The sequence below is a fragment of the Miniopterus schreibersii genome, assembly GCF_964146895.1.
Source record: "Miniopterus schreibersii genome assembly, chromosome: 16".
Classification (NCBI taxonomy): domain Eukaryota; kingdom Metazoa; phylum Chordata; class Mammalia; order Chiroptera; family Miniopteridae; genus Miniopterus; species Miniopterus schreibersii.
The window spans coordinates 17,661,933-17,688,153 of NC_138116.1; the positions used below are offsets into that span (position 1 = coordinate 17,661,933).

Below are 26,221 nucleotides of genomic sequence, written 5' to 3' on the forward strand. Positions count from 1 at the left end.
CAACTTGGAAGTTTGAAACTCATTCTGAGATCTCATCGCTCTCAAGTCAAGCCCGTCAGAGACTGTTAGTTATTACCCTGAAACATGGAGAGATCTATGCTGGGAAAGGGGGAAATATTAATCAGGGTTAAGTGTAAAATATGAACATCTGCCTACAGACAGGTGTTTCCAATCTTTCATGTTTGGTCATAAAAGAAATGCATCCAAGTTAGTTCGTCTGTGTGCAGGTGGGGAGGGAAAAACCACATACATTTATTTTCAAATGAAGGTTGCCATGTGTTTATTAAACATCTCTATTAACTTAAATATGTACAGTTGGCTCAAAAAGTCATTATCCACACATCACACATTCTGGAAAGTTTCCGAGAAGATCTATCAGGACAGGCTTTTCTTGTGACTCAATTGACTCTGAGGAAAGAAAAGAAGAAATTACACACTTGATTTATAGCTGCTGAGCATCTACAAACGTGTACTGGCAATGTAATTTTCGGAGGCAGGATAGCTGGACTGCTTTCCCCTCCTAGCTAATGTTTTGCTCAATATTCTTCTCCTTTCAAAAAGTCTTTTCTCTATTTAGATCTACATGCACTCCCAGCCACTCCTCAGCATGTCTGAATCTCAAAGACCAAATCAGTCAATTGTGATGAACAGGTCCACTACCAAGTTCAACATCAGAACTACCACCATGTCTCAGTTCAAAGATCAAGCCATGGAAGAAGCAGCATGTCTTACTGTTTTAAATTTGGGGCAGCAAAACTAAGTAGACCAACATTAAGTAGGTCTGTGACAAGCCACTATTAACTACCTACAGGGCAAGCCACTTATAATCTCTCTTGAAACATATAGCACAAAATAAGAGGATTTGAGCTCATGGAAGCTTTAATTGCATCTGAAGATACTTATCTCTCACTCTTCAGTCTATTCCCCTTTCTGGACTAAATGTTCAGTGATTACAACGTTAGAGAGCTGACCTCATAAAAAAAAAAAAAAAAAAAAAAAAGCCAGGTTGTTGTGATTTGGGATATGAAATTCCCAAGGAAGATACAAGTCCAACCAGGCTCTTCCTGATCTACTTCTACCCCACTCCCCTAAATGAACATATAGCAACCCCGGGGCAAAGAAACAAAGACCAGCTAATGTGGTCCCTCTCTACCACTGACAGCCATGGGAATAACCTTAAACCTGAAGAAGCAATTTAAAAGGATTTTCTTACTTCAAATAATCTCTTTAGAAGTCTGAGTAATGGTGCAACCTGAAAAAGTAAAAGACAAATCATCTAAATAGCCTTTCCATTACCCAGAGTATTGTTAATCAGATCACAGAATGGCACTCAGGAATATTTTAAGGAGCGACAGGGAGTATAATCACAATCATTCTCACCAGGCAACTAGGTTAAGACTTCTCAATCTCATGTTCTAAAGAAGCCTAGTGCTAATACCTCAGATTTTAGATAAAAGCATTCAGGCTTGCCCCAAAGCATCATATCAGGGTCTATGAAATACCTGATCAGCCACACCCAATAGAAATGTTGTCAATCCAACCTACTAGTTAGAAACTCTCACTAGAGAGCAATGCTTTGGTGAAAACTCTAACGGCCTTTGGGGCTTACTTAAAGAAAAATTCAGTTACAATAAACCAAAGCGTTGGAAGAGAATTTCTAAGTACAGTAAGACTCTGCATTCTTTTATGAAATCTGAACTGAAAGAATCGCCAAAAATGATCTGAAATGAGAATGATTTTCCAGGTATAACCCATTTTCCTTTCAAAGTAAGCTGAACTTGAAAGCATATTATTGTTTCCTATATTCTCTTTTCACAACTATATCTTCAAAATCAATTTACACGCCTCCTTTTCTTCACTCCAGATTCCATTTTATTTCGAAAGCAGAAGCACACAAACATAAACACAGCCTTTTATGCAGCATTCACTACCAACACAAGGGAGCAAGGAGAGGGGGTGTGATTTAAACGGCAGGTTTCCAGCTCTTAGGTTCTCCCTGAAGAACCACCTGTCACCTATATTTCCGGGCAACAATGCAATTAGATTTCACTTGTTCCTGCTTTATAGCCAAGTATATTGAGTGTAGAAAAGAGCCTGGACAGAGAATAACTTTTGGATATCTTTGTGGTTAACATCCTTATTTATAGCTTACAGCTGCAGAGAAACACCTTTTTTAAAAAATCATTTTAATCTAATGGAGTAAATAGCAAATTGCCAAATCAACAAAGGTTAATCTAAACATAAGGCACCAAGAAAATGGCATTATTATTAAAGTGGCTACTTTCCCTCAACCTTACAATCTCAAAATACAGATTTTTAAAAATCTTTAAAAAAAAAAATTCCCCAGGTGAACCTTTCTGATAGTGACATTTTACGGTAGGAAAATGTCCATTTTGTTAGATAATAAAGATGAGATGTCAAGTTCTACACTCTACGACTTACTAGTTAATAACTTATTATTGTAATTGATTAGTAAGTTATAGAATTAACAAACTGTACATAACTGTAGAATCGGAAATGTAACAATAGCATCACATTTTCAAAAGAAGCCTATAGGTATTTCTGACCTTTAAATATAAATACCTACCTATACAGCAGGGCCCTGCCCTTGTCATTCCCCAAAGCAAAATACCCACTTCTTGGAGAAAAGTCCATGGTATGAACAAGAGACATATTCTTCTGTTTAATGACTGGGAAGTTTGAAAACACTGTACAGGAAGGAAGGTGAACCTGCAGGAAATAATAAAAAGCTTTAAACTGTAACAACTGGGAACTCAGCTTTCTTAAATTTTAATCTATACTCTTTTAGCTGAAACAAAAAGTTTACTTTGATTGTAGTACACATTAATGTAGCAAAATATTCAAAAATTAAAATTTGATTTGTAATGTGCTATTAACTGAGAGGGAAGGGCAAGAAGAGGAAAACATGTTTTCTTGATGTTTTAAATGCAGCATCATGGTGCCTGGGAGATTCAAATGTTTGCCAAATAAATGAATGGATGAACTAAAGTGAAAAGTCAACTGCAATAACCATTAATGCTCTAACTTATGACCACAGTAAAGAATCCGAGCATTTGTCACAGGGAACAGATACTTTAAGCATTATGAAGAGTCTCATTTTATGTAACTGAAGCCTAGGCAAAGTCATACCAAGTACTCCAGCGCCAAAAATACTGTGGTAGATAAACACACAACCCCTTGGCCATGGGCCTTCACGCAACAGAGAACCTACACACCAGCACACAGGGCCATGCTTTCATGCGGCCACTGTGTATCTTTTCTACAACCATACCCCAAAGCTACAATACTAGCAATTCCTCCATCAAAAGAAGCTACTCTTTTAGAAATAATCCAACACTCTCCTTTCCTGTTATCTTTCCATGTCTTCAGCTTAAATTTTAAAATTATCAATGACAAAAGGAAAAGGTAAAGAAATATTACCAATCTGACTGCTTCTTTCATTTTTTCTGAAGCAATTGCCAAGATTTCTGTGGTAGGATTGAAGGTCAGAGAAGAAACACCTGTGACCAAGTTCATTATAGCTTTTATCGGCTTTGGGTTTGTTTCTTGGAGACAAGAATCTTGGTTGTATATGTTTACCACTCCACAATTAGAACTGCAAAGAGAAAAGGGAATACAACAGGTTAAAAACAAGCCAAAACAAAAACACACAAAAAAGAAGCCAAAGGGGCCAAGATGCTCCTGAGCCTATTTGAACATCTCACCTGACCAGCTCATCCGTTGTCAGCCTGTCTTTAGTAGCCGTGCCCTCAGCTGCTGCTCATGACTCCAGGGCAGGGAAAGCTCATCTCCCTGTGCCTCTGTTGCCCTACTAAGGGCTGTCACGAGAATTACATACTTCATACCCTGAAGTTCAGATATGACATTTCTCCTCCACTTAAAAACCCTTGATGGTTTCTCTTTCCACTCACTATAATGTCCACACTTTTCAACACAGCATGAAAGACCTCTGTAAGTTGTCCCCTTGTCTGCTTACCTTTGTAATCTAATCCTCTTAGGGATCATCCCATCTACACTCCACTCAGAACACAAATCTGAATTCTCTTACCCTTCCTACTATCTGCAATGCCTGCAAATGTAGGAATTCTCTGAATCCTACTTGACCTCAAAATGCCCTGCTCAAGTGCCAAAATCTCCAAAAACTTTTCCCAGATGTTCATTTATAACAGCCTTCCCCATTCCTTATACTCTTAAAAAGCACTATCTGAACTGCAGGCGTTATGCAGCCCTGTAAATAGAGATACATATACACGTGTCCTCACCATGGGATCATGAACTATATGGCGATGACGCACTGCTCTTCTATCAAATCCCTAGTTCAATGCTCAAGAAATACTTTTATGAATAAGAAAACCAAAGCAAACACAAACCAAAGCAAACTGAAAATAACAGGTTTTTCTTGCATTATGAAACATACATGTCCTGAAGGGTCCCTACATGAAGTTAAAACCCATTTTTTTTATGTTCAGGAGTGCTAAAATTAACAGACTATTAATTCCAGGCCCTAAATCATAATGAATCTTACACTTTTCTACAGCCCTGAATTAGCCAGTATTTTTTTTGAAATAAAATAAAAAATATCTGGGGGTGGTAGTGTGGAAAGATGATGAAACTGGGAATCAGACAACTTAAGCTCCATATCCAGCTGTCAATAACCAGTTTAATGAGTAACAACCAATAAACAAAACTTAAATTACACCTAAATGACCTGTTTCCTCACCATAAAATGATTGGATAGGAAATATTCTATTGTGCTGCCCAATATGGGAGCCACTACACACATGTGGCTACTGAACACTTAAAATGTGACTAGTGTCACTAAGAAACTAAATTTTAATTAATTCAAATTTAAATAGCCGTATGTGACTAATGGCTACTGTGATGTACATGCAGGATTAGACTAAAACACCATCTAAAACTTAAAAAACAGATATACAAACAGCCCTGGCCGGTGTGGCTTAGTTGGTTGGAGAGTCATCCCATGCTCTGAAAAGTCGTGGGTTCAATCACAAGTCGGGGTGCTTACAGGAAGGCAACCAATAGATATTTCTCTCACACATCAATGTTTCTCTCTCTCTCTTCCTTCCCCTCTCTCTAAAACTCAGTAAGCATGTCCTCAGGTGATAGTTAAATAAAAAAAACAGATATACAAACAAATGGAGAGATAACAAGAAAAGGACAGTCATGATGAGAATAAACTAATACTGAAAATAACCTACAGTACAAAAATGAAAAAGAAACTTCTTGTGAGCTTTAAGTTACAGAAGACTAACTTCCATTCTCCAAATCCAGGAAGGTTATTAGAATCACAAAAATCCTGAAGTTTTAAGCTAAGGGTTTAAAACCCAGATTTACATAGGAAAAACAGAAATCCTAGGTTCAGAGGTTTAAAAAGATAAAAGTTAAAGCTATGTAAAAGCTGACGCACAGAATGAAAAGAGCTCTCTATTTAAAACATTCTTAGCTTCCCAATTTTCTTATCAGAGCAAAATTACAAACAGAAAGCATCCACTTTATGACAGGACACTGAATGAGAAGAGCTAAATACTAACAGGTGAGTTTTGAAATCAAAGGAGTTAATTCCCAGCAGCAGAGGACAAGACAGAGGGGCTTCATACCGAAACTAGGAGGGGGGGGCAGAGAGGGAGTTTGAGAGACAGGGAGGGAGAGGAAGAGAGAGGAATGAAGGGAGTCAGCACCCAGCCAACCAGCATTAAGGCCTTTCTTTACAGGTTTAACAATAAAAATCTAATAATGTTCTTTACCTAAGCACATCAGAATTTAATTATACTGAAGGGCAATTAAAATCAAATGAGTTTAAACTACTAATATCAAAGTCTTTCCTGTTTGGGCCCTTCAAAGAGGATTAATAAAAGTGAAAGGAAAAGGAGAGGCAAGGATCAGAAAAAGACTAATTTCATAAATTTGAGTAAAGGTCATTTTGTGCACTTATTCTTTCCCCACCGAGGCAAAATGGGTTCTGCTTAAAATTAGCTGTAATTAGTTTAAACAGCAGTCCTCATTTGCCAGGAGCTGTTTTCCCAGTTCTGCTAATTGTGAATTGCTGCCTTAGTGCACACAACTCGGCAAACACTGAGGAGTCCCTCCCTACAGGCTCGGTATAGTTGTGGTGACTACAGGTAACACGGGAACAGGAGGACTTAACCAGGCACTTCCAAACCAAGTTACCTGCTACGGTCCTACTGCCTATGGCAGATCACAAGCTGCTGCCCTGGTCTCCAAGCTCCACATCCTAGTTCTACTTTCCTTCCCCCCCGGACCCCAAAAGTAGTAGCTGAACAATTTTCAAATGTGGTAGGGACATTTACAAGCAACTTCCCCGATTTCCATCTCAAAGGAGGGAGCAAAGTGAAGAATGGTAAGTATGCTATGTTTCTGGACAGCAAGACCCACCTGACCTCCCAACACAGGGAGGATGTGAATGAAATCTCTTTACAGATCAACTGTGTTTAGGCTAAGAAAGTCATAAAAATCCACTTCTGAAAGTTCTAAAATGACAGGTGCCGATTAGTGATTTCATAGGTACGCATTACAAGTAATTATCTAATGCTTCTTCCTCCCACCCTGGATCCTTAGAATCAAGCAGGGAAATAAAGACATCTTTCCCCCAGTGTCATAACCATTTCCTAGATAATATTTTCAGTATGTCTACAATACTAACAAACAGTATTTCCAAAGAACATGTGTTTGGTTTATATCACCTAGCCAGATGAAGGCAAAAGAGCTTTAAGAATCTTAAGACTTAAACCCAAAGCTTGCCTTATTCTATTTCCTCATCAATGGCAAGCAGCTAAAATAGTAACAGGAAAACTTGATGTGACCAAATGGATATTTCAAATATAAGAAAAATACAATGATGTAAGGCAGTCCAGTATTTTCTTCGCTAAACAGCGGATAAGCCACCAATATTATTATTAGACATTGCATTAAGACAACAAAAAGTAAAGGACCTGGGTATAAACAGAACTACTTCAGCACCACCTCGTATATTCAATTCTTTAATATTTTCTCATTAGCACAATGTGATTAAGAGTTACAAGAACCTCTCTTTACTCACCCACAAGCCACATACTGTCCATTCCTAGATGCTGCAATGCTCAATCCATATAAACTGCCTTCATCAGCAAATCTGTTCAGGCACTTCCTAGAGTTCACATCCCACACGTAAACTTCCCCATCCGCTGAATGAAAGAGCCAAAGAAGGTTTGGTTAATTTTGCTTTGGACTTAAAAGGCAAGTGAACTGACCATTCTTAGTCCCTCTTTGATAGTACAAGGGACTACAAATAAAAACCTACTCTAAATATCCTCGGTCTACAAAACTGGCCTAAAAATATTTCTTGCATACATTCCCATATATAGAAAACTGCATCCTCACTTAGTCATTAATAAATAGTATCTTTAGGTTGAGTGAAAATCACAAACTCTTGGCTTGAGTTGAGCTTTTAGAAATAGCTTCTACATTTAACTCAGATTACTGGAGCAAATCTGAAAAAAATAAAAAATAAAATAAAATACCCACTAGCACAGGTCTTCCAACATCTATCAAACAGGTATTAGAGCACCTAGATGTCAGACTGATGATGACAAGGAATTTATATTTTAATCAAGAAGCTACACACAATTTACCTATTACCAAATAATTTAAATAATAAGGAATGCTAAATATGAATAAGCATAAATAGTTCTGAGAGGGAGAATTTGTACAAGATAAGAAAGAATATTAAATCTGAAGAGAACACAAATATTTTCATAACAGAAATGGCTATCTAACTGCCAAAACCAGTCCTTAATTTTTTTTCACTCCTACAGCACTCGAGACTGATGACCACCCTCTTCTCCACGCCCATTATCGATTTATTTCTATAATGACCCTACATGCATCTCAAAGGTGGCTCTTCACTCACCTATTTCAGCTCTTCCTTTTCTGTGGATATTGCTCCCAAGTTCACTGTTCTATATACTCTTAACCCCCCAATGGGAATTCAATAAATCTCACTGTTTCAACTCTTTCCTTAACAAAATTTCCCAGGTGGCATATGGGTTTAGGTTAGGGAGCAGTGAAACATAATTGGAAAAATTTAATAGGGTCATTTTTCAAAACTTTGTCTGCCGGGTAATGGTACGATGAAGGAAGGTGTTTAAAGATTAGCTAGCAGTAGACAGAAATGGGGGAGACGGGATCAAGGGCAGAAGGTCATCTGGAAGGCAAGTCCTAAATGCTCACAAGCTGAGGAGGGCTTAAGGCAAAAGAGGCAACAATGAATCCATGAGGAAAAGGTCAATTCTTTTTTCAACTCTCCTTCTATCTCAAAACATTCTTCCTATGTAACAAGAGGAACAATGACACCGATCACATAAACTCCTTTCGGACAAAGACGAGGACGGGGAAGGATAACACGCAAAATATCAGAACCAGGACAAAAATTAAATAGAAGCTAATGCTAAAGGCAACCCCTTTGTAAAGTTAATCCTCTTTTAAAACTTTTTAAAAAATTTATGATAGCCGGGCTGGCGTGGCTCAGCGGTTGAGCACCTCCTAGGATCTAGGAGATCGCTATTCGATTCCTGGTCGGGGCACATGCCCGGGTTGCAGGCTCGATCCCCAGTCAGGGGGTGCAGGAGGCAGCGGATCAATGACTCTCTCATCATTGATGTTTCTATCTCTCTCCTTCCCTCTCCCTTCCTCTCTCTGAAATCAATAAAGATATATATATATTTTTAAATTTATGATATATTATCAAGTGATCCTTGCTGAGGTAAAATAAAAACTATTCTAAAGGGCCCTGCAGAGACTGTAAGACACCGCTCACGGGCAGAACCACTCAAATGCCTCCTGCCACCAAGCAGCACGCGCTACTCTGAGATGTGGGGCCCTCGGTACCCTTTAGGAGGGGAGCAAGCGCCAAGGACGACACTGGGCGGTGAGAAAGGCAGAAGGGCAGCCAGGCACGAGATCAGGGACCACCAGGGACGATGAAGAGCTGGCCAACAGCACTACGGAAATGTCAGGGGAGATGAGCTCTGAACTGCTTTCAGTCAACAATAATGAAAACTCGAAACATTATCCAAGTAAACAGGAGCTAAAAGAGAAGGGGTGACAGCTACGTAACTTTCAAAAAGAAAGACCATCTCAGAATGACTCATCTTTCAAACAAGCATTTACTTTCCATCTTTTCCCCAAACATGTTAGCGGTGTATGTTAAATGGTTAGCCCTTCACTATTACTAGTTGGTAAATGAGGCAGCCAATGGCCACAAAAAATGCATACTAAAAATAAAACTGATTTGCTTACTAAAACAAGAGTCTAAAATCAAACACAGTTTTTCATTAAAACTTGAAATGTAAACACATTCAAAGCTTTAAAGAGGCTTCTGATCATCGTGTCATTAACTTAACTTACCCGAAGAGGCGTAGACTTTCTTACTATCTGAAGAGAATGTGGATGCTGCAATCCTTCCATTTACTTTCATGCTACTGATCAATTCTTTAGTCTAAAATAATAAATAGTACCTATCAAATCATTTTCGGAGGCGCACAGAAGCATCACACTGTGTAGAACAGAAACAACCTAGTCTCCATTTTGTAGCACCCCTGCTTGATGTTGTTTTTCCCTTACCCCGAGGTTCTCCCCCACTGCCCACCGCTTCTCTCCGGGTGCCACTGTGCTCCTCTACTTGAGGAGCAGACTTAAGGACACCATGAGTTAAGGGTCAAGACCAATCCGGCATGAATGTCTTATCCTAGAAGAACAAGCAACAGCTAATAATGCTCCACCTTCATTGACAGCAAATGGAAATATCCAGCCACGCCATTTATGAGCAAGAAGGACCCATCTGAGGAGACTTCGAAACTCCTTACTATCTTCTCTTTCAAACCTAAGGAAAAAAGGTGAATCAATTAAATAAGGATTAATATGGTTTTCAAGAAAGCTCTTTCATTGACAATTGAGTTTCTGACCTCTTAAAATATCTAAGGGCCTCAAATTAAACAAAACCTAGGCTCAGACATTGAATAAGTCTGATGCCATGCATTGAGTATGGCCCAAATACAAGGTTACCACAGTGCTTAGCAAATTTCTCTTCTTTGTCTTAGTTAACATTCACCATTTTAATTGCAGGCCAGAGACTCAGCTCTCTAAACAGTAAACCTATCAACTAATTTTCCAAATGTAAGCAGCAGTATCCATAATTGAATAAATGGATAAATTATACTTTTCTGTCATAAATTTCATTACCAGAAGGGAAATACACTGACATTAGAGAAAGCCAAAAACATAACAGCACATAGAAAGTAGCTGCTGGCCACCCACTAAACCCCCCACAATGAACTGGGAGTCTAATCTTTAACTTTGTGGATACAAAAAGAAAAGGAAAGAAAAAGAAAACACAAGCTGTCAGTGTAGTCAAAAGTTGATTAGCTTCTCAAGATGTGACCCATGTAATCAAGTCACATGAGCTAGGTATATAAACCAGAGTCAGTTAACTTATTTACAAAGGGACACGACCCTTTCCCATGCCTAAAAGGCTCATACTGATTATGCAGGACACTCTGATATTAGATTGCTTAGCAAGTCAAGTTACTCATTAAAAAGTTGCCTAATAAAAACGATACGTAAGAAAGGGCATAACCGGCTACCCCCAGGAAATAGAAGGTGGCGGCCAGAGAAATGAAGAGACTTTTCACTATCCATCCATTTCTAAGTATTGGATTTTTGCACCCTGTGAACAGACAGCCTGGTCCAAAAAAAAATTTATTTTAAAAAAAAAAATCAAGTTGCTAAGTTAAAATATTGATCAGAGAGAAGGAATTAAGAAAAATCCAGTGAAGAACCCTTATTCCTCTACAGGCAAATGCTGGTTAAGGTTCCTACAGATCGTCTCTATCCTATTAAGAGTCTGTCTGGATGGTTCACACTGCTATAGCTTATTCCTCCCATTCCAGTCTTGCCCCCAGAGATGACACTATAGGTCCCTTGATGGGAATCAGTCTAGACACATTATTTCTAGTCACTGGAGTTACTTCTGCTGCTGACCAGCCTCCTTCACGATGACTCTACTCCTACTAAGTCTTCAGAATTTCCTAATGCTGGGCAAACTGTCCTGCAGTATAAAGAAATAGCTCCAAACATAAAGAGAATATCATTACATGATGAAGCAGGGAAGGGAGGCTATTGCTAGCACAGTGTGAGGCTACAGCCGGAAACCCCTGCAGACCTAACCCTAATGGCACAGCATCAGGTAGAGGGGATGCGAGAGAAGACTAAAAGGTGTTCACCTTGAAGCCTACAGCTGGGCACCACTGTGGCCCTGCAGGGAACAGACTGCACAGGTATCAACGCAGTAACAGTGAAAAAAGTTCCCTCCTACTGTGCAGGACCACGATGAACAGTGTAGCAGCAACAGAGGCAAAGTTCCAGAGGACTCATTACACTCAGGCCACTGCACTCTGCCTGCAGGTGGCTGGAAGACATGGCGCTTTTGGCCTGAGTGAGCCTATTGTTTGGGAGCAATTCAGGAGAGAGGTTGTCTTCAAAAAGGAAATAGAATTCCAACAAATAAGGACAGGTGGGTTGCTTTAGTTATTAATTAGGAAAATAAGATAACTGTATTTTCATCCAAAGCTTACAGTGTATTATACTAGTTATATGTACACATATAGCATTTTGCTTTTAACCTCACAAAAAACAGTGATAATAAATGCTAGTATTATAATTGCTCTTTACAAACGGTGGACATTTCAAGGTAGGAGTCAGATAAAATTTATAATGTGGCCTAAGGAAAGACGATACAATGCTTTAAAGATGTCAAATACAAATCGTTTTATCCATTTGTGAATAACATTTTTAGGTCAACTGCTGACAATTAAAAATAAAAGGAATGGCCAGTTTAATTAGGATGTAGCCAAACTCCATAGCACAGTAAGTGGATTCGTGGTAGGCAGTTTGGCAGGAGCACAGCAAGGACAACAGGCCAGGTACAGAGGGTCGCCAGAGTGGCAAGTACTGCAGGCCTAGCAACAGGCAAAACTGGAAAAACAAGAATCTTGCCCCAGGGTAACCTTTCCTCCCCTAGCATATCTCTGATCATGTGGTTTAGACCCCCTGACCTTTCATATCACTGGTCATGCAACTCAGATCCTCCCCTGACCTCTCCTCCCCTGGAATGTCCCTAGTCATGCATAGACCCCCTCCCCACTTGGAGAAGGAACTAGGGGCTGAAGAGAGGTCTCATGGGACTCCCATGCAGGACCTTACATGACCACTCCCTTAAGCATTAACCCCTAGGAATAACATCTAGGCCTCAGTTATGTTTCAGCTCCAGGACCAGAAAAGCAGCAAAACCAGACAAGGGATGCCATGGCTGACATCAGGAAGAGATGCATTAACCAATGACCCCCTGGCGCTGACCAATCAGTGGAGACCACGACCCTGAAAGAGCACACCCGGACAGCTGACGAACATTCTATTGAGAGCCTACCCTGGGACCACCCCTAAAATCCCTACCCTTAGGGCAAAGGACCCAGCTGGGCTCTCCCTCCCAGGAGCAAGCCTAAGCCTTTCCCTTCCCTCTCTTCTTCCCCCAGGCACATTACCTTTTCCTTTCTCTCTCTCCTAAGCTCCAAAGGCCCTTCTTTTGCCTCTGTAACTTGTTTCCTGAGCCCATTCCTTCTATAGCTAACTTCTACCTCTGTAACTTTTTAAATAAACTTTCTTACAGTTTGAGTCTTCCCTCTGAATTCTTTCTTAGCCAGAACTCAAGTACCGAGGTTATTTAACCAAGGTAGAGTGTGATTCCACAGGTCCACAGATTGTGATCAATCAAAAGATAGATTATGCTATTCCTAACAATGGCAGCAGCTAACATTCATTGAGCATATACCATTGGCAGGTGCTAAGTTAGGAGCTATAAAAAATTATCTCTTTTAATATTTATGGCACTCTGAGTTTACAAAAAGAGAAAACTACGGCTCAGAGACTTACCTTACCATAATGTCTATAATCAAAATGGTGGCTACCTGACCAATTAATCTGACTCCCCCAAAATGGTCAAATTCTAGAGTTTGAACCAGTAATTGAGGGTTCTTAACCTTTTTTGTGCCGTTTGCTTTGGCAATTCGGTGAAGCATACGGTCCCATTCTCAAAATAATGGTTGTACAAGTCATTCATAACTGAAGAAAATGCTAAATTTCAGTTAGAGGCTAGTGAAAAAAAAAATGTAATATTTTTCCCACTCAACTTCACAGGCCCCTGAATTCTATCCAGGGAATTTTGAAAGTCCCTGGATCCCACAGTATGAACTCCAGGTTATGAAACCCAACAATTCATGAACAAATGCACCATTTGCATCAATCCTGCAGTTTCCATTTTTCAAATCCACATACGTATAAGGCTTCATATCCTAACTAGTCAGCCATTTCCCCCTTATTCTAAATCCTTAATTAATTCCTTGAGTTATAGTGTTTCATAATGATGAGACTCAGAATAGTGTTCAACAGCAGACCACCACAAAAATACACTTGCTCTATCATTACTATTATCATCATCATTACCAACCTATGCTTATTGAGGAAAGGAAAGGGAAAATATTGAGAGGAAAAGATAAATGATGTGTCTTAGAAGCCAATGATCTGATGATACACACCCATAAATACCTGCAGATCCAGGGTAAACATCACTACCTGTTTTCTTAGCCAACCCCTGGTTTGCTTTTCTCAAGAGGATGCAAGGAAGAACCAAAGCCCATTCCTTTTGATTAGCAGAATATGTGAAAATAATAACTCCTATACAGTGTTTTCTAATTCAATATGGGGAGATGGTTTTAGGGCTTTTCAACTCAAAGTAAGGCTCAGGGACCAGCAGCAGCAGTGTCACCCGAGAGCTTGTCAGACATGCAGAATTAGTACTCACCCCAGATCCATAGGCTCAAGAACGGCATTTTAACAAGATCCCCGGGTGATTCGCACACACATCAATAGTTTAAAGCACAATTAGATAAACTAAGAACCTACTTGGAAAGGATCACTAAAGGTGTCAGAGAATACAGAAAAGAGAAAATCTGAGAAGAAACATAAATGTTTCTGAAGTTGGCCTTACTCACTCTCAACCACTACCAGAAAACAGGCTGGAGAGCTACCCCATCCTTCACAGCTCCCCCGACAGGGAGACTGCCGGTGAGCCGCGGCATAGCCCAACACCACCTCCCAGGGTTTATGTTAACCTAACTAACCTTATTACAAGGGCTTTGGTTCCCAAAGGATTCATGAAGGTGTCACTATGTTTTGTGGTAATGGGATCGGGAAGTACAGGGGAAGAATGGGTAAGGCAGAGGAAACAAATTTACATCTGATAAAAAGTTTAATTTTTAAGTAGTTCATGCTTTAAAATACATTACAACCTCTAAAAGCAGTGCTTTACTTCCTTTAAATGTAAACCAAAATTCTATTGTAACAAACACTATTACTAGAGGGTAACCAAATTTCCTGAAAAGCAGAGAGGTGAAATAATTTGTCTAAGAAACTGAAACCCACGTCTTCTATCTTCCAGGCTCATGCTCCTTCCGCTACATTAATTGCTAATTTTACAGACAAGTATTTACAACTGCTTTTCTATCCTAGAGGAATATGTATTTACAAATTATGATTTTTCCATAAGTGCCTGATGTGAAGTGAGTGCACTGTTTTCATTCAAACATGTTATCTCAACAACGCAATGACATTTTCTAAACAATACTAAAATTAAAGCAACTCATATTTTTAAGAATCCTATAGGGAGGGAGCATTTGAGATCTCCTCCCTGATGCACATCATCAGTTTGGTTCAAATAAACGCTTATAAAAAATTCTCTTAAAAAAGAAAATCCTATGGGGAGGAAAATAAGTGGCTGTAAATACTGTTAAATGAACTCAGCTGTGGGCTGGGGAGTGGGGGGATGACCAGCTATGTGTCCAACAGAAATCTTACCTCTCACTTGATGTACAGGAATTAACTTTCCAGCCAGCATATCATAGACATAAAGCACCTTGCTGTGGGTACTTGTGGCTAAAACCTCTTCTCCATTAGCACTAAAACGAGCCTTAAAGATGGGAAACTTTTCCAAATAGATGCTCTGAATTTTAGGATTTGTTTTTCCATCAACCTATAAGGAAGTACAAAACATTCCTTTTGGTTATTTCCACGGGCCCTGATTCCTGGCAGTAAACACTTTGCACTGCACGACTTCATTTAAAAATGCATACGGCCCGGCCGGGCGTGGCTCAGCAGTTGAGCATCGACCTGGGATCCAGGCGATCAGGGTTCGATTCCCGGTCAGGGCACATGCCCGGTTGTGGGCTTGATCAATGACTCTCTCATCATTGATGTTTCTGTCTCTCTCTCTCCCTCTCCTTTCCTCTCTCTGAAATCAATAAAGATATATTTAAAAAAAAAAAAAAAAAAACATACCTGAAACAGTGATATAGAGTTATCTAGTGCAGCGACCATCACCACCTGTGCACAAGGATGGAACTGCACAGACGAGATCCGAGCAGTAGTAGGACGTTCCGCATTAGCATGCTGGCAGTTCTTCATCTACGGAAAAATAAAGCTGGAATTTTATCAACTCAAATGGGTTAACATTATTTCATTTAGAGCATGAAGGAAAGACATTATAAAGTGGTTTATTTGCAGACCAAGCCCACTGGAATGGTAATCAAAAGATCACAGCTCTGCTACCAACTAGCAAGTCATTTTACCACACAATAACCCATTTTTACCATCTTTTAAGTGAGAGGATTAAATCATTAAGGTCTTGGAGCACAAGGATATAGTCATTTCCCCCAACACACACCCTACTTGAGTTGTTTGTTTTTATTGATTTTTTAGAGAGAAAGGGAGAGAGAGAAACACTGATGTGAGATAAACATCGACTGGTTGCTCCTGTATGTTCCCCAATGGGGGACTGAATCCGCAACACAGGTATGTACCCTGACCAGGAATCGAACCCGCAACATTCTGGGATACATTCTATTTGGGTTAGGAGACTTTGACTTCCAGGGAAATTTTACTTAAAACTCCTACTCCGGAATCTTTGCATTCATGGCACAAAATAACAGGCACTATGTGGTCGTCCCCATGGTTCTATGATTGGCATGAATGACTTATGTTCTCCAGGGTACCTGGTTGCTAAAGTAATGACAATCTCATGCATCATTTGAACTATTTTCAGTTATTTCTTTGTTTTTATAGGACTTTCCTTCTGCATTAAAAATTCAATTATATAAAAACAAAGTATTATATGTATGCTTTGTTTGTAACCACTGAAGTTAAATTTTTATGGTGATTATATTTTCAATGGAGATGAAGTCACCCTATGAGGAGTTCAATTAATTGTCTTCTTAAGATGAGGGGAGACAGAATCGCTGTTTCCTAATAACTTACCATAATAGGGTCCCCCTCCCCATCTAAATACACATAACACCATTTCATAATGAGGAAAGATATCCATGAGAGAGAGATCTGTCCATTTGACAGATACTTAACTGAAGCACTGTGCTGTGTAGGCACTTGGTTACCCCAATGAACAAGCTAAACAGTGATGAGTTAGAAAGTAATGAGTGCAGGCCACTGTAGATAGGGTGGCCAGGAGAGACCTTTCTAAGGTGTCATTTGAACAGAAAGGTAATAATGAGTTGGCTATTAGCAGTGCTTGAAGAACAGACAGGCAGAAAGAAAAGCAAGAGCAAAGGTTCTGAGGCAAGAAAGGACTCAGCTCATCCAGGAAACAGAAAGAAGGGCTGCGTGGCTTGCATAGGAAATATGGGGGAAAGGTCTGAGATGAAGTTTCAGGTGTAGGCAGAAGCCAGATCATGAAGGGCAGTGTAAACTATGATAAGGAATTTAAAAGTTTTCAAAAAGCAATGAAAAGTGACATGACCTGATGTTTTATTTTTAAAATATTTCTCTGGCTACTACATAAAGAACAGTTTAGGAGGAAGTACAGTGGAAGTGGGGAGACTAGTTACTGCAGTAAACAGGGTGACAGATGACAGCAGTATGAACTAGACTGGTGCCAATAAAAATACAGAGAAATGCAAAAAGAGAAATCAGATAGGATTCCTAAAAGGTTCCTAGGGACACAATTTTCTTGACCATTTTTTAAAGGAAAAAGAAACAGCGTAAGTATTTACCAAGGCGAAATGACAGCAAGCACATGTAATCCCACAGATAAAAGGAATCCATACATTTGTAACTGGGAAGCACACTGAATTTCAGAGGTACTTAGCTGGACAGGCCCACCTTCACTGACTCTCACCTTTAAGATTCCTCTAGGAAGAGAAGTGGGTGCAGATATGAAATTCCCAGTCCTTTGCAGCAAATCATCTTCATCTTCTTCACTTCCATCTAAGCCAGACAAACCCACAAGGCTGGTCTTTAGAATCAGTGAGATGGCCACTACCCACCCCAAGTGGCTGTCGTTGGAACCTCAACTCCCTTCCCAGCCTCCCAATCGCAACTACTTTATTTAAGCTGCAATTGGGAAAAGTAAAACAGCAAAATAAATTTTAAACAGAAAAACGATGACACAGACTTCAATATATATGGTCAAAATCAAAGCCTGACTCTGGTGTAAAAGACACACATTCACAGACAGTGACTAAAACAAGATGAAGTTGAAATAAAGTCACCATTTAATTTAAAGAGAATTCATAACTGAGTTCTTTAGCAATAGGGTAGACAGCAGATCTAGCTTAACAGCTCGCATGAAAAAGAACTAGAACTTTTAGTTGACTGAAAGATCAATGTCAGCAAACTAGGTATCAGAGCTTCAAAGAGAGCTAACAGGGCTGCTTTCCCCCTAGAGATGAGTGACCATTGTAGTAAAGAAAGCTGAGAAGCTGAGCAGAGTTTAAAAAACGTTCCTGGGACTAAGAGGGGGAAAAAAAGAAATAGCACTAAAAGCCCTCTAAGGTTCTTGTGTGGGGGGAGCTTGTAAACCACCAGGCTTTGGACTGGGGACACAAAAAACAACATCTAGGATTGAGGGTGAAATCAATGAATTATGGGAAAATTTTCCAGGAACTAAAACCCAGCTCTGAATCCTCATTATCTCTCACCAGAATAAGAAGCTCAGAGACTGCTAGGGCCCCTCGCCCAGCCAACTACCCAGAAAAAAATACAGTTGACCCTGAACAAAGGTTTGAACTTTGTGGGTCAACTACTGCTTAGGTCAATTGAAAAAGGTCCACATTTATACATAAGTGGACCCACACAGTTCAAACCTGCATTGTTCAAGGGTCAGCTGTATACAAATTCACTGGAGAAAGACATAATTGTCCTAGGTCTCTAATCAATACTATTTTTCATAAACAGTGTCCAGCAATCAAGAAAATGTAAGTAGGTCAAGATAAGGTAGCATGATAAAAATCTAAGAAAAAATACACAATCCTCATAGGAGATTTAGATAATGGGGTTATCAGACATACACTAAAAGCATAATGTTTAATGTGTTCAAGAATAATGAAAGACAAGATTCAGAATTGAGCCAGAGAAATTAACTTTAAGATCCCAAAGGATTTTTTTTAACAGTACATTAAAATTAGTTGGACAATGAGTGGTCTGGAAAATGGATCAGAAAAAAAAACAAAAAACACAGAATGTATTAAAAATAAAAACATTTAACATACACATAATTGGTAGACTGGAACAGAAGTATCTGAAGAAATAATAGGTAAGAATTTCCAAAACTTAAAAAAGACATCAAGTCAGATTCAAAAGCACTATAAAGACCAAGCAGAACACCAATCAAGCTAAAAAGATTGGGGGCAGGGGGCAGATAAAACAGCAACAATAAAACAATCCATAATATTAAGGAATTACTAATGCTTTTTCAGATATACAGCACTGTAGTTATGTTTAAAGGGGGGAATACTCTCTTTTAAAGATACTCAATGAAGTATTTGTAGATAAGAAATAACAAATAACAAGTTGGAAATAACTGTGACAGTGGGTTCTAGTAACCACAAAGTATATAAGAAATATACTTGAGGTAAGTCAATTTTATCTTCAAACCTTACTCTTCTCATCTGTAAAATGAAGGAACTAAACTAGGATATTTCAGATGGGAGCAGACTGGCTAATGGTTGACCTAATCTACTTCCTTTTTATAATGGGTACAAAGTCAAACTACACTTCCTGGTATTCCATGCAGTTAGTGCATGACTGAGCTCTGGCCAATAAAATGGAGGTAAAAGTATTACGTGCCACTTCCAGGGCAGGCCAATAAAAATTTCCCTTGGGTGAGCCTCTCTCTCTTCCCCAACTAGATGTCAAACATCTTGGGCAACTGTGAAAGACCCAGCCCGAAGATGACAGAACCTGGATGAACTTGGGTCCCTGAAGTAGATAATCACCTTCTCACCACCTCAGTTTTACTCACATAAAAAACCAACTTCTACTGGATTAAGCCACTATGACCAGGGAGGTGAAAACAGCTAGCACAATTTTATCTATAATTACATGGATCTAAAATGTTGTGATACTATGAATGCAAAATTCTAATATAGATAGTGAAATTATATTTCGCTCAGGAAGGCAAACTGGTTACCAAGAGTATAGAAATTATGTCATGTAAGAAAAAAAGGTTAAATGACAAGGAATATTTAACATGTTAAAAAACAAACTTGGAAAGAGATTTCTCAAATAACAGAAAAGTATATGAAAGAGAGGCAAGATTACATATCTTCAAAAGGTAGGACTTACAGAATATAGGGAGGTAAATTTCAAAATAGAAAAAAAAAATCCTAACAGTTATTAAAGAGAAGGGGAAGAAAGAGTACAACATTATGTGATATATTTAAGCAGAGGCTAAATTATCATCGACAGATGCTGTACAAAAGGTTCTTGCAGTGCACAAAGTGAGGCTACAACACTAAGATTCCTTAAACCTCTACAAGTATCTGGCTGGATACCAGAAAATAAACTTCTATTTAAAAACAGATTGAGCTTTCCAAGAGCATTAGATAAAACAAGTAGCTCCCTTGTATGGGCTCCCTGTACTTTACTACCGAGAGGACTGACAGGTGGGGCGATGGGAGGAAGAGGTCGGTGGTGGTAACCAAACACAAACTCATCAGATATCAATGCTGCCAAGGAAGGAGCTCCTGAATTATGTGGGAGGACATGCTCTGGACCCCAAGGATTTCCAAGTCTAAAATTTATAATTCTGAGCACATAAATTAGATCTTGGCTAAGCCATTCATAATTGTATCTAAACTCAAGGACCTAAAAAGCAGAAAACAGTTATGGTACAAGCCAAACTTGAAACCTGGAGTAGAAAAATACATTTTTATAAAGTGACTAATCATCTGGGCCTGACCTGACAGGTGCTCCTTAGGAAGACATCCCATTTCCTACTGGACAGCTAGCTTAGCTGCCAAAGCCTGCAGAAGGGACTCTGAATCAAAAAGTAACTACTACTCATTATTTCATTAATCCTATGCCATAATGCAACATACTTCTGTTGAGGAAAAAAATCATAAAATCCATCCATTATGTCCTCAGAGAGAATAGGCTGTTAAGTAAGTCTTACATTACTGTAAAAGGGCTTCCCTCAGAGAAGTCCCTAGACTTCAAAACCAGATATTAAAAAAAAAAGACATATTTGAAACATCAGGTTTTAATGAGCCTCATGAGAAAGCTCAAATAATAACAAAACAGGAATAGAACTTATTTACTAACTTAAAGGTATGAACACTTACCATCTGAAGATGTTTTCCGCTTATTAGCCTCTACCCAGGCAGGTACTCCCCCCATGGCATGCTGGAATCTAAGCAAAAAAATGAAAATTTGGATGGTAACCACTGTATGTTCATAGAGCTTGATACACTTAAAGAATATAGGTTAGATCATCCTTGAGAACATGTATATATTCTCTTCCAAAGAGATTACTACCTTTAAGAACAGAAGGACTACTCACACAAAATAGTCCCAACATACTTACTTTAGAAACTTTTATGAACCTCAAACTATCTAAACTAGTCCTGGATACAGGACACCTGGATACATATTTGTTAATTATTTACATCTAGTTACATGGTTGTCTTACTTGTTCATTTCAACACATCCCAGATCTTGGAACTAAGTAAAAAAAGTCTCTTTGCGCTTATAAACCAATACTATAGTACAGAGTACATGATAGAACATGTCTGAAAGAAAATGAACAGACTGCTAACAGTATACAAAACTTCCGCCATATATCCTTTGAATAAAACAAGAGTTTCACTCTGGAAAAAGTAAGCATTAGGAGAAGCATGATAGTTATATTCTGAAGGGCTGATATCTAGAAGAGTGTAAGTCATTTTAATTGTTTAATACAGAAGAAAAGACAAGTCCACCAAACTGAGCCCACTAGCCATAAAAACTAGAAAACTAGGCAAAATACATGAAAACTGTTTTTGGGAATTGGACAGCAAGCAACATAGAACGGCAGTTCCTGAGAGAAGAGAAATAACAAGGTAAGTCCTACCATCACCAGGATTTTTCCCGAAGGCATTTTTATTTTATTTTTATTATTTTTATTTATTTAATATATCCTCATTGATTCCAGAAAGAGGAAGGGAGAAGGAGAGACAGATAGAAACATCAATGATGAGAGAGTCATTGATCAGCTGCCTCCTGCACGCCCCTGATTGGGGATCGAGCCCACAACCCAGGCATGTGCCCTGACCTGGAATCGAACTGTGATCTAGGATCCTAGGTCAATGCTCAACTGCTGAGCCACTCTGGCTGGGCCCCAATTTTTTTTTGTACTTGTATTCCCTCTTCCCCCAAAATACTACAAATTAATCGTTTCTTCCAACAGCAATGCTTGTACTGTTTCAAAATGGAAATCATACTACCCAAGAAGCTATTATAGCCAAAGACTAAGCAAATCAAAATAAACCACTGATTATAAATACCTCCTGGTTAAATCATGTGAAAAAGGATACTTACTCTTCCTTAAGTCTCTTTTGAAGCTCATTTTTTGAAAGTTTACTTTCACTGGCATTTTTCATCATATCTTTCCGAAAACGATTATTCATCATGTCAACCCTGTAAAAAACATAACAGCATGCTTTAACTGACTTTTAAAGAACCAACATAAACAATTATTGCCTTTAGTAGTTTGAGAAACCTAATTTAACTGAAGAATGTAGGTCAAGATCCGTAAGATGTGGAACATCTCAGATGCACATTCTCCATTTTCCCAAACAAAAAAAGTCTCCAATATTTCAGATCATACAATTTACCCTCTGAAGAGCTAATATTTCAAATTCATAATGACTTTAGACACAGCTTATACCATTCACCTAAATAAATGCGAGGTAAAACAGAGTTAAATATATAAAAACCAAACCTTAAAATACTATGAAGGAAAAATACAGGCACACATTTGTCTTTCTCTGATGGACTTTTCATTTTTTAATTATATAAAAAAGAAGAAAAAGATTCATAGATTTGACTATATAAAAATTTAAATATTGTCAGACAACATTAAAAACAAAATTAAAAGGCAAACAGAAATCTCAGAGAAAAACCTACAATAAACTTGACATATAAAGGTCTGAAAAATTCTCAGTATGAAAGGAGCTGACATAGCAAGACCATTAAGAAACAGTCTCATCCCGCCATTTGTGACAACATGAATGAACCTGGAGATTATACTAAGTAAAATAAGTCAAACAGAAGAGAAAAAAATACTGAATGATCTCCTTATATGTGGAATCTAAAAAAAGTAGAACACATAGAAGCAGGGAGTAGTATGGTGGTTACCAGGGGTAGGGAGGTGAGGGAAATGGGGAGATAGTGGTCAAAACTGCAGTTATGTAGGATGAATAAGTCTAGAGAGCTAATGTACAGCATAATGACTACGCTTAATAATACAGCATTGTATACCTGAAATTTACTAAGAGTGATTTCAAGTGCTCTCACCACACACACACAAAAATCCGAACTATATGAGACGGATATGTTAACTGGCTTGACTGGTAATCATTTTATGTACTACAAAATACAGTACATTGTACACCTTAAATATATAATTTTTATTAAAAAAATGAAGTCTACAGTAGACAAATAAGCAAAGACATAACAGAGAATACTGTTAAGAAATACCCATGACTAATAACGTTTTCTCAACTCAGGTCAAGTTGATATTTTCCACCCATTAAACTGAAAGAGTCTGAAAAAAGATAAATCATTGCTTATAAGAACAGAGTGCAATGGACAACTTTTAATGGGACGGTAAATTGCTAGAACCTCATGCTCAGTCTGGCAGTATTTATCAAGAGCCTTAAAAATGTCTGTGCTCTTTGATTAAATAATTGTACCATAACTAACCTTTCTTAAAGAATTAGGAGAGATAATGTTTATGCACAAATGTGTATCTCAACATTAATGTATTAAAAGGAAAAACTTAAAAAAGTATTCATCCATTAATAGCTATGGAAATTATGGTCAATTCATACAATGGACTATAATACATCCCTTTAAAAATGTTTATGAAGGTGGGGTTTTTTAAGTGGGGGAAAATGCTTGCAATAATCATTCTCATCTACTGAAGCACATATTCTGTGTGCTAAGGTTTTTTTCGCCTTTTCTCAGTTTCAGGCATTGTGCTAAGAGCTCTACATAAACTATTTCATTTAATTTCAAGAGCCTTTTGGTACAGTTACTATCATCTCCATTTTACAAATGAGAAGAGGTAGTTCCAAGGTTGCCCATGATCAGTTAGGAACTGGCCAAATTAGGAGGCAAAATCAGGTCTAGACAACAGAGAAGAGAAGAGAAAGGTAGGGTAGCATACCAACGGTTAACAGTGGTTCAACCTCGGTGGCAGGATCATGAATGACATTCCTTTCTTTCCTATACCTTCCAACATTTATCAAATCTTCACATAATCACATATTCATAAAGAGAACTTTTTTCAAACCTGTAATATCACTTTTAAAGTATCCAGAGAAATTCTGGAAAAAAAATTTGGCAGCTTACATTTCCTCATCTTCATCTTCTTCATCCACCCAAACTGGCTTCTTTTGAGGTGGAAAATTATCTTTTGCTTCATTCTCTACTTCCGAGTCACTGGAGTCTTCCTGTACCCGAACCTAGAGAAGACAAAGCACTCTCAAGCACTGAGTTTTTCATATCCCATAGTGGCAGATACACATACGTTGGATGGCTGTAGAGTAGGAGGCATGCAGGAGGCAGTGGATCAATGACTCTCTCATCATTGATGTTTCTCTCTCTCCCTCTCCCTGAAATCAATAAAGACATATTTAAAAAGACAGAGAATGGTACCACACACTGGAGAGGAGAGGTAAGATGAAACAGTCAGGGAGAGAACATCAACATGCTCAAAGGAAAAGACCAAGTAAGACAAGAACAACAAAGGTAAATTGACAGATGAAGAAAGGAACAGGAAAAATCCCAGAACTACAGAAATTATGGGACCAGAGGCAGACTAGCATCAAAGAGAAAATAACATGATTGAATGTCATAGTTAACTCATATTTCATATTCTTAGACACACCTCCATTTTTGTCATTCCTGACCCCCTTCCTTCTTAATAAATGTTATACTGTACTTATCAAAGCTAAATCTAGATCACAGGCTTCCCCCTGAAGTGAGCTTGAGCTTTCCGCAAACCACATGTTAGAAATAAATTATTTCTACTGGCTGTTACCAGCCTATGACCCTTCAAAGCCGGATAAATCCCATCTCACATAGTTTCTTTTCCAGACTAGGAAAGTCACACGGTTCAGCATTTTTCCAATAGTAGTTCTCTATCTCCCTACCAGATTCCTGCAGCTTCTCCCAGATGAGTTTCTGGCAATCAGTTGATATTTGCTAAGTCCAAGTTTTAGAAAACCTCAATTACCAGTAAGGCTCTGCTTGGCCACCCTATATAAATTTCACAAGCCTTCTCTACACACACTTATCTCCCTTTCTCCCTTGTCATTGAGAGTTTTACAGTAATACTATCTCCTTTATCTTCTGCCTCTGCCACATAAGCTCCAGAGAGCAGGGATTTTTGTCAGTTTTTTCCCATTGCTGTTTCTCCTGCCTGGGACTCCCTATCTTCGAATAAAAAGCCCAGTATGTAACAAAAGAGATGACTTTCCTAAAAGTGTGCAAAAATTATAATCACGCAGGGTTTTCATTGCCAGGAAAAACATCTGGCATCCGACAGGCTCACAGATATTTGCTGAACAGACCAATACGTGCTCCCATTCTCAAAACTGGCGAGTTAACCACAAAGAAGTGCTAAAACGCAGATGCCCAGGCCCGTGCCCACGAATTCTGATGCCACAAACCAGGTGCAAGGCCTGAGCCACCGCCAGGTACTGGAGGCAGGAGATCGAACGACCACGGAAGCACTGCGTTCGTGTGAGGGTAAGTGGGGCTGAGCCACGAAAGATGCTCACGGCTACAGCTCGCTACGCAAACCTGCGCTGGGCGCCCGCTGGACACCAAGGCCAGCGGCCCCCACGGGGGCGGGGTAAGGCGAGGTCTCCGCCCTCCCGAGACGCCCGGCCAGGCCCCCCCGGCGCCCGCGGTCTCCGGCTCCCTCCCACCTGGGGGCTCCCCGGCGCCGCAGGTCGCCCAGGCTCCGCCCCCGCAGCTTCGCCGCCTACCGCGCGCCCCGCCCGAGCGCGCTCAGCCCGCGCGCCGCGGCCTCTCTCACCCGCGGGCCTCGCAAACGCCGCAGCAGTGCGTCCTCGCTGTCCTCGGCGTCGCCGAAAACCAGCTCCTCCAGGCACCGCTCCACCGCCGGCTTGTCCTCCTCCAGCGCCAGGCGGTTCAGCTGCCTGAGCCGACTCTCCTCCTCCGCCGCGACTGCGATCGCAGCGGCCGCTGCTCTCGGTCGGGCCGGCGGTTTCCGCTGGGATGAATAAGCAGCCTTTCGGGGCGGCCCGCCCGGCCCTGCTCCGGCTTTTCTGTCCGGCTTCGCTCGGCTCTTCCGGCTCGGCCTCGCTCCGGTTCTCAGCTCCGGTCTCGTTCGGCCCCTTCGTTCCGGTGGCATCGTTGGGTTTGCGAAGAAACGCAGGAGCCCACGTGGAACCTCACTGCGCGTGCGCCGAGTCCGCGGCGCCTGAGGCCCCGGGTGCCGGAAGGAGCTTGCGCCGCCTGCCTGCACGTGACCAACACTCTCGCCCTACGTAAC

The 26,221-nt window shown here is 39.7% G+C and overlaps 1 protein-coding gene across 1 annotated transcript; it reads right to left on the minus strand.

Moving 5' to 3' along the window:
- Positions 1-263: 263 nt before the first annotated feature.
- On the minus strand, positions 264-26,187 carry UTP18 (UTP18 small subunit processome component). Its single transcript, XM_081160927.1, has 14 exons — positions 25,742-26,187; positions 24,049-24,161; positions 22,012-22,110; positions 20,778-20,845; positions 17,333-17,421; positions 15,484-15,609; positions 15,004-15,178; positions 9,819-9,919; positions 9,445-9,535; positions 7,100-7,223; positions 3,442-3,616; positions 2,588-2,730; positions 1,214-1,252; positions 264-408 (listed from the first exon to the last, which is right to left on the minus strand). The coding sequence occupies exons 1-13, from the start codon at positions 26,078-26,080 to the stop codon at positions 1,228-1,230; spliced, it is 1,668 nt and encodes a 555-aa protein (XP_081017053.1). The 5' UTR covers positions 26,081-26,187; the 3' UTR covers positions 264-408; positions 1,214-1,227.
- Positions 26,188-26,221: the final 34 nt, after the last annotated feature.

Excerpts from the sequence above, each read along its gene's own strand:
- UTP18 (XM_081160927.1), bottom strand. The coding sequence starts at position 26,080 with ATGCCACCGGAACGAAGGGGCCGAACGAGACCGGAGCTGAGAACCGGA. Across the intron at positions 3,617-7,099 it reads GGACAGTATGTGGCTTGTGG|TTCTAATTGTGGAGTGGTAA; the intron begins GTGAGTAAAGAG and ends TTCTCTTTGCAG. Across the intron at positions 1,253-2,587 it reads GGCAGGGCCCTGCTGTATAG|GTTGCACCATTACTCAGACT; the intron begins GTAGGTATTTAT and ends TTACTTTTTCAG.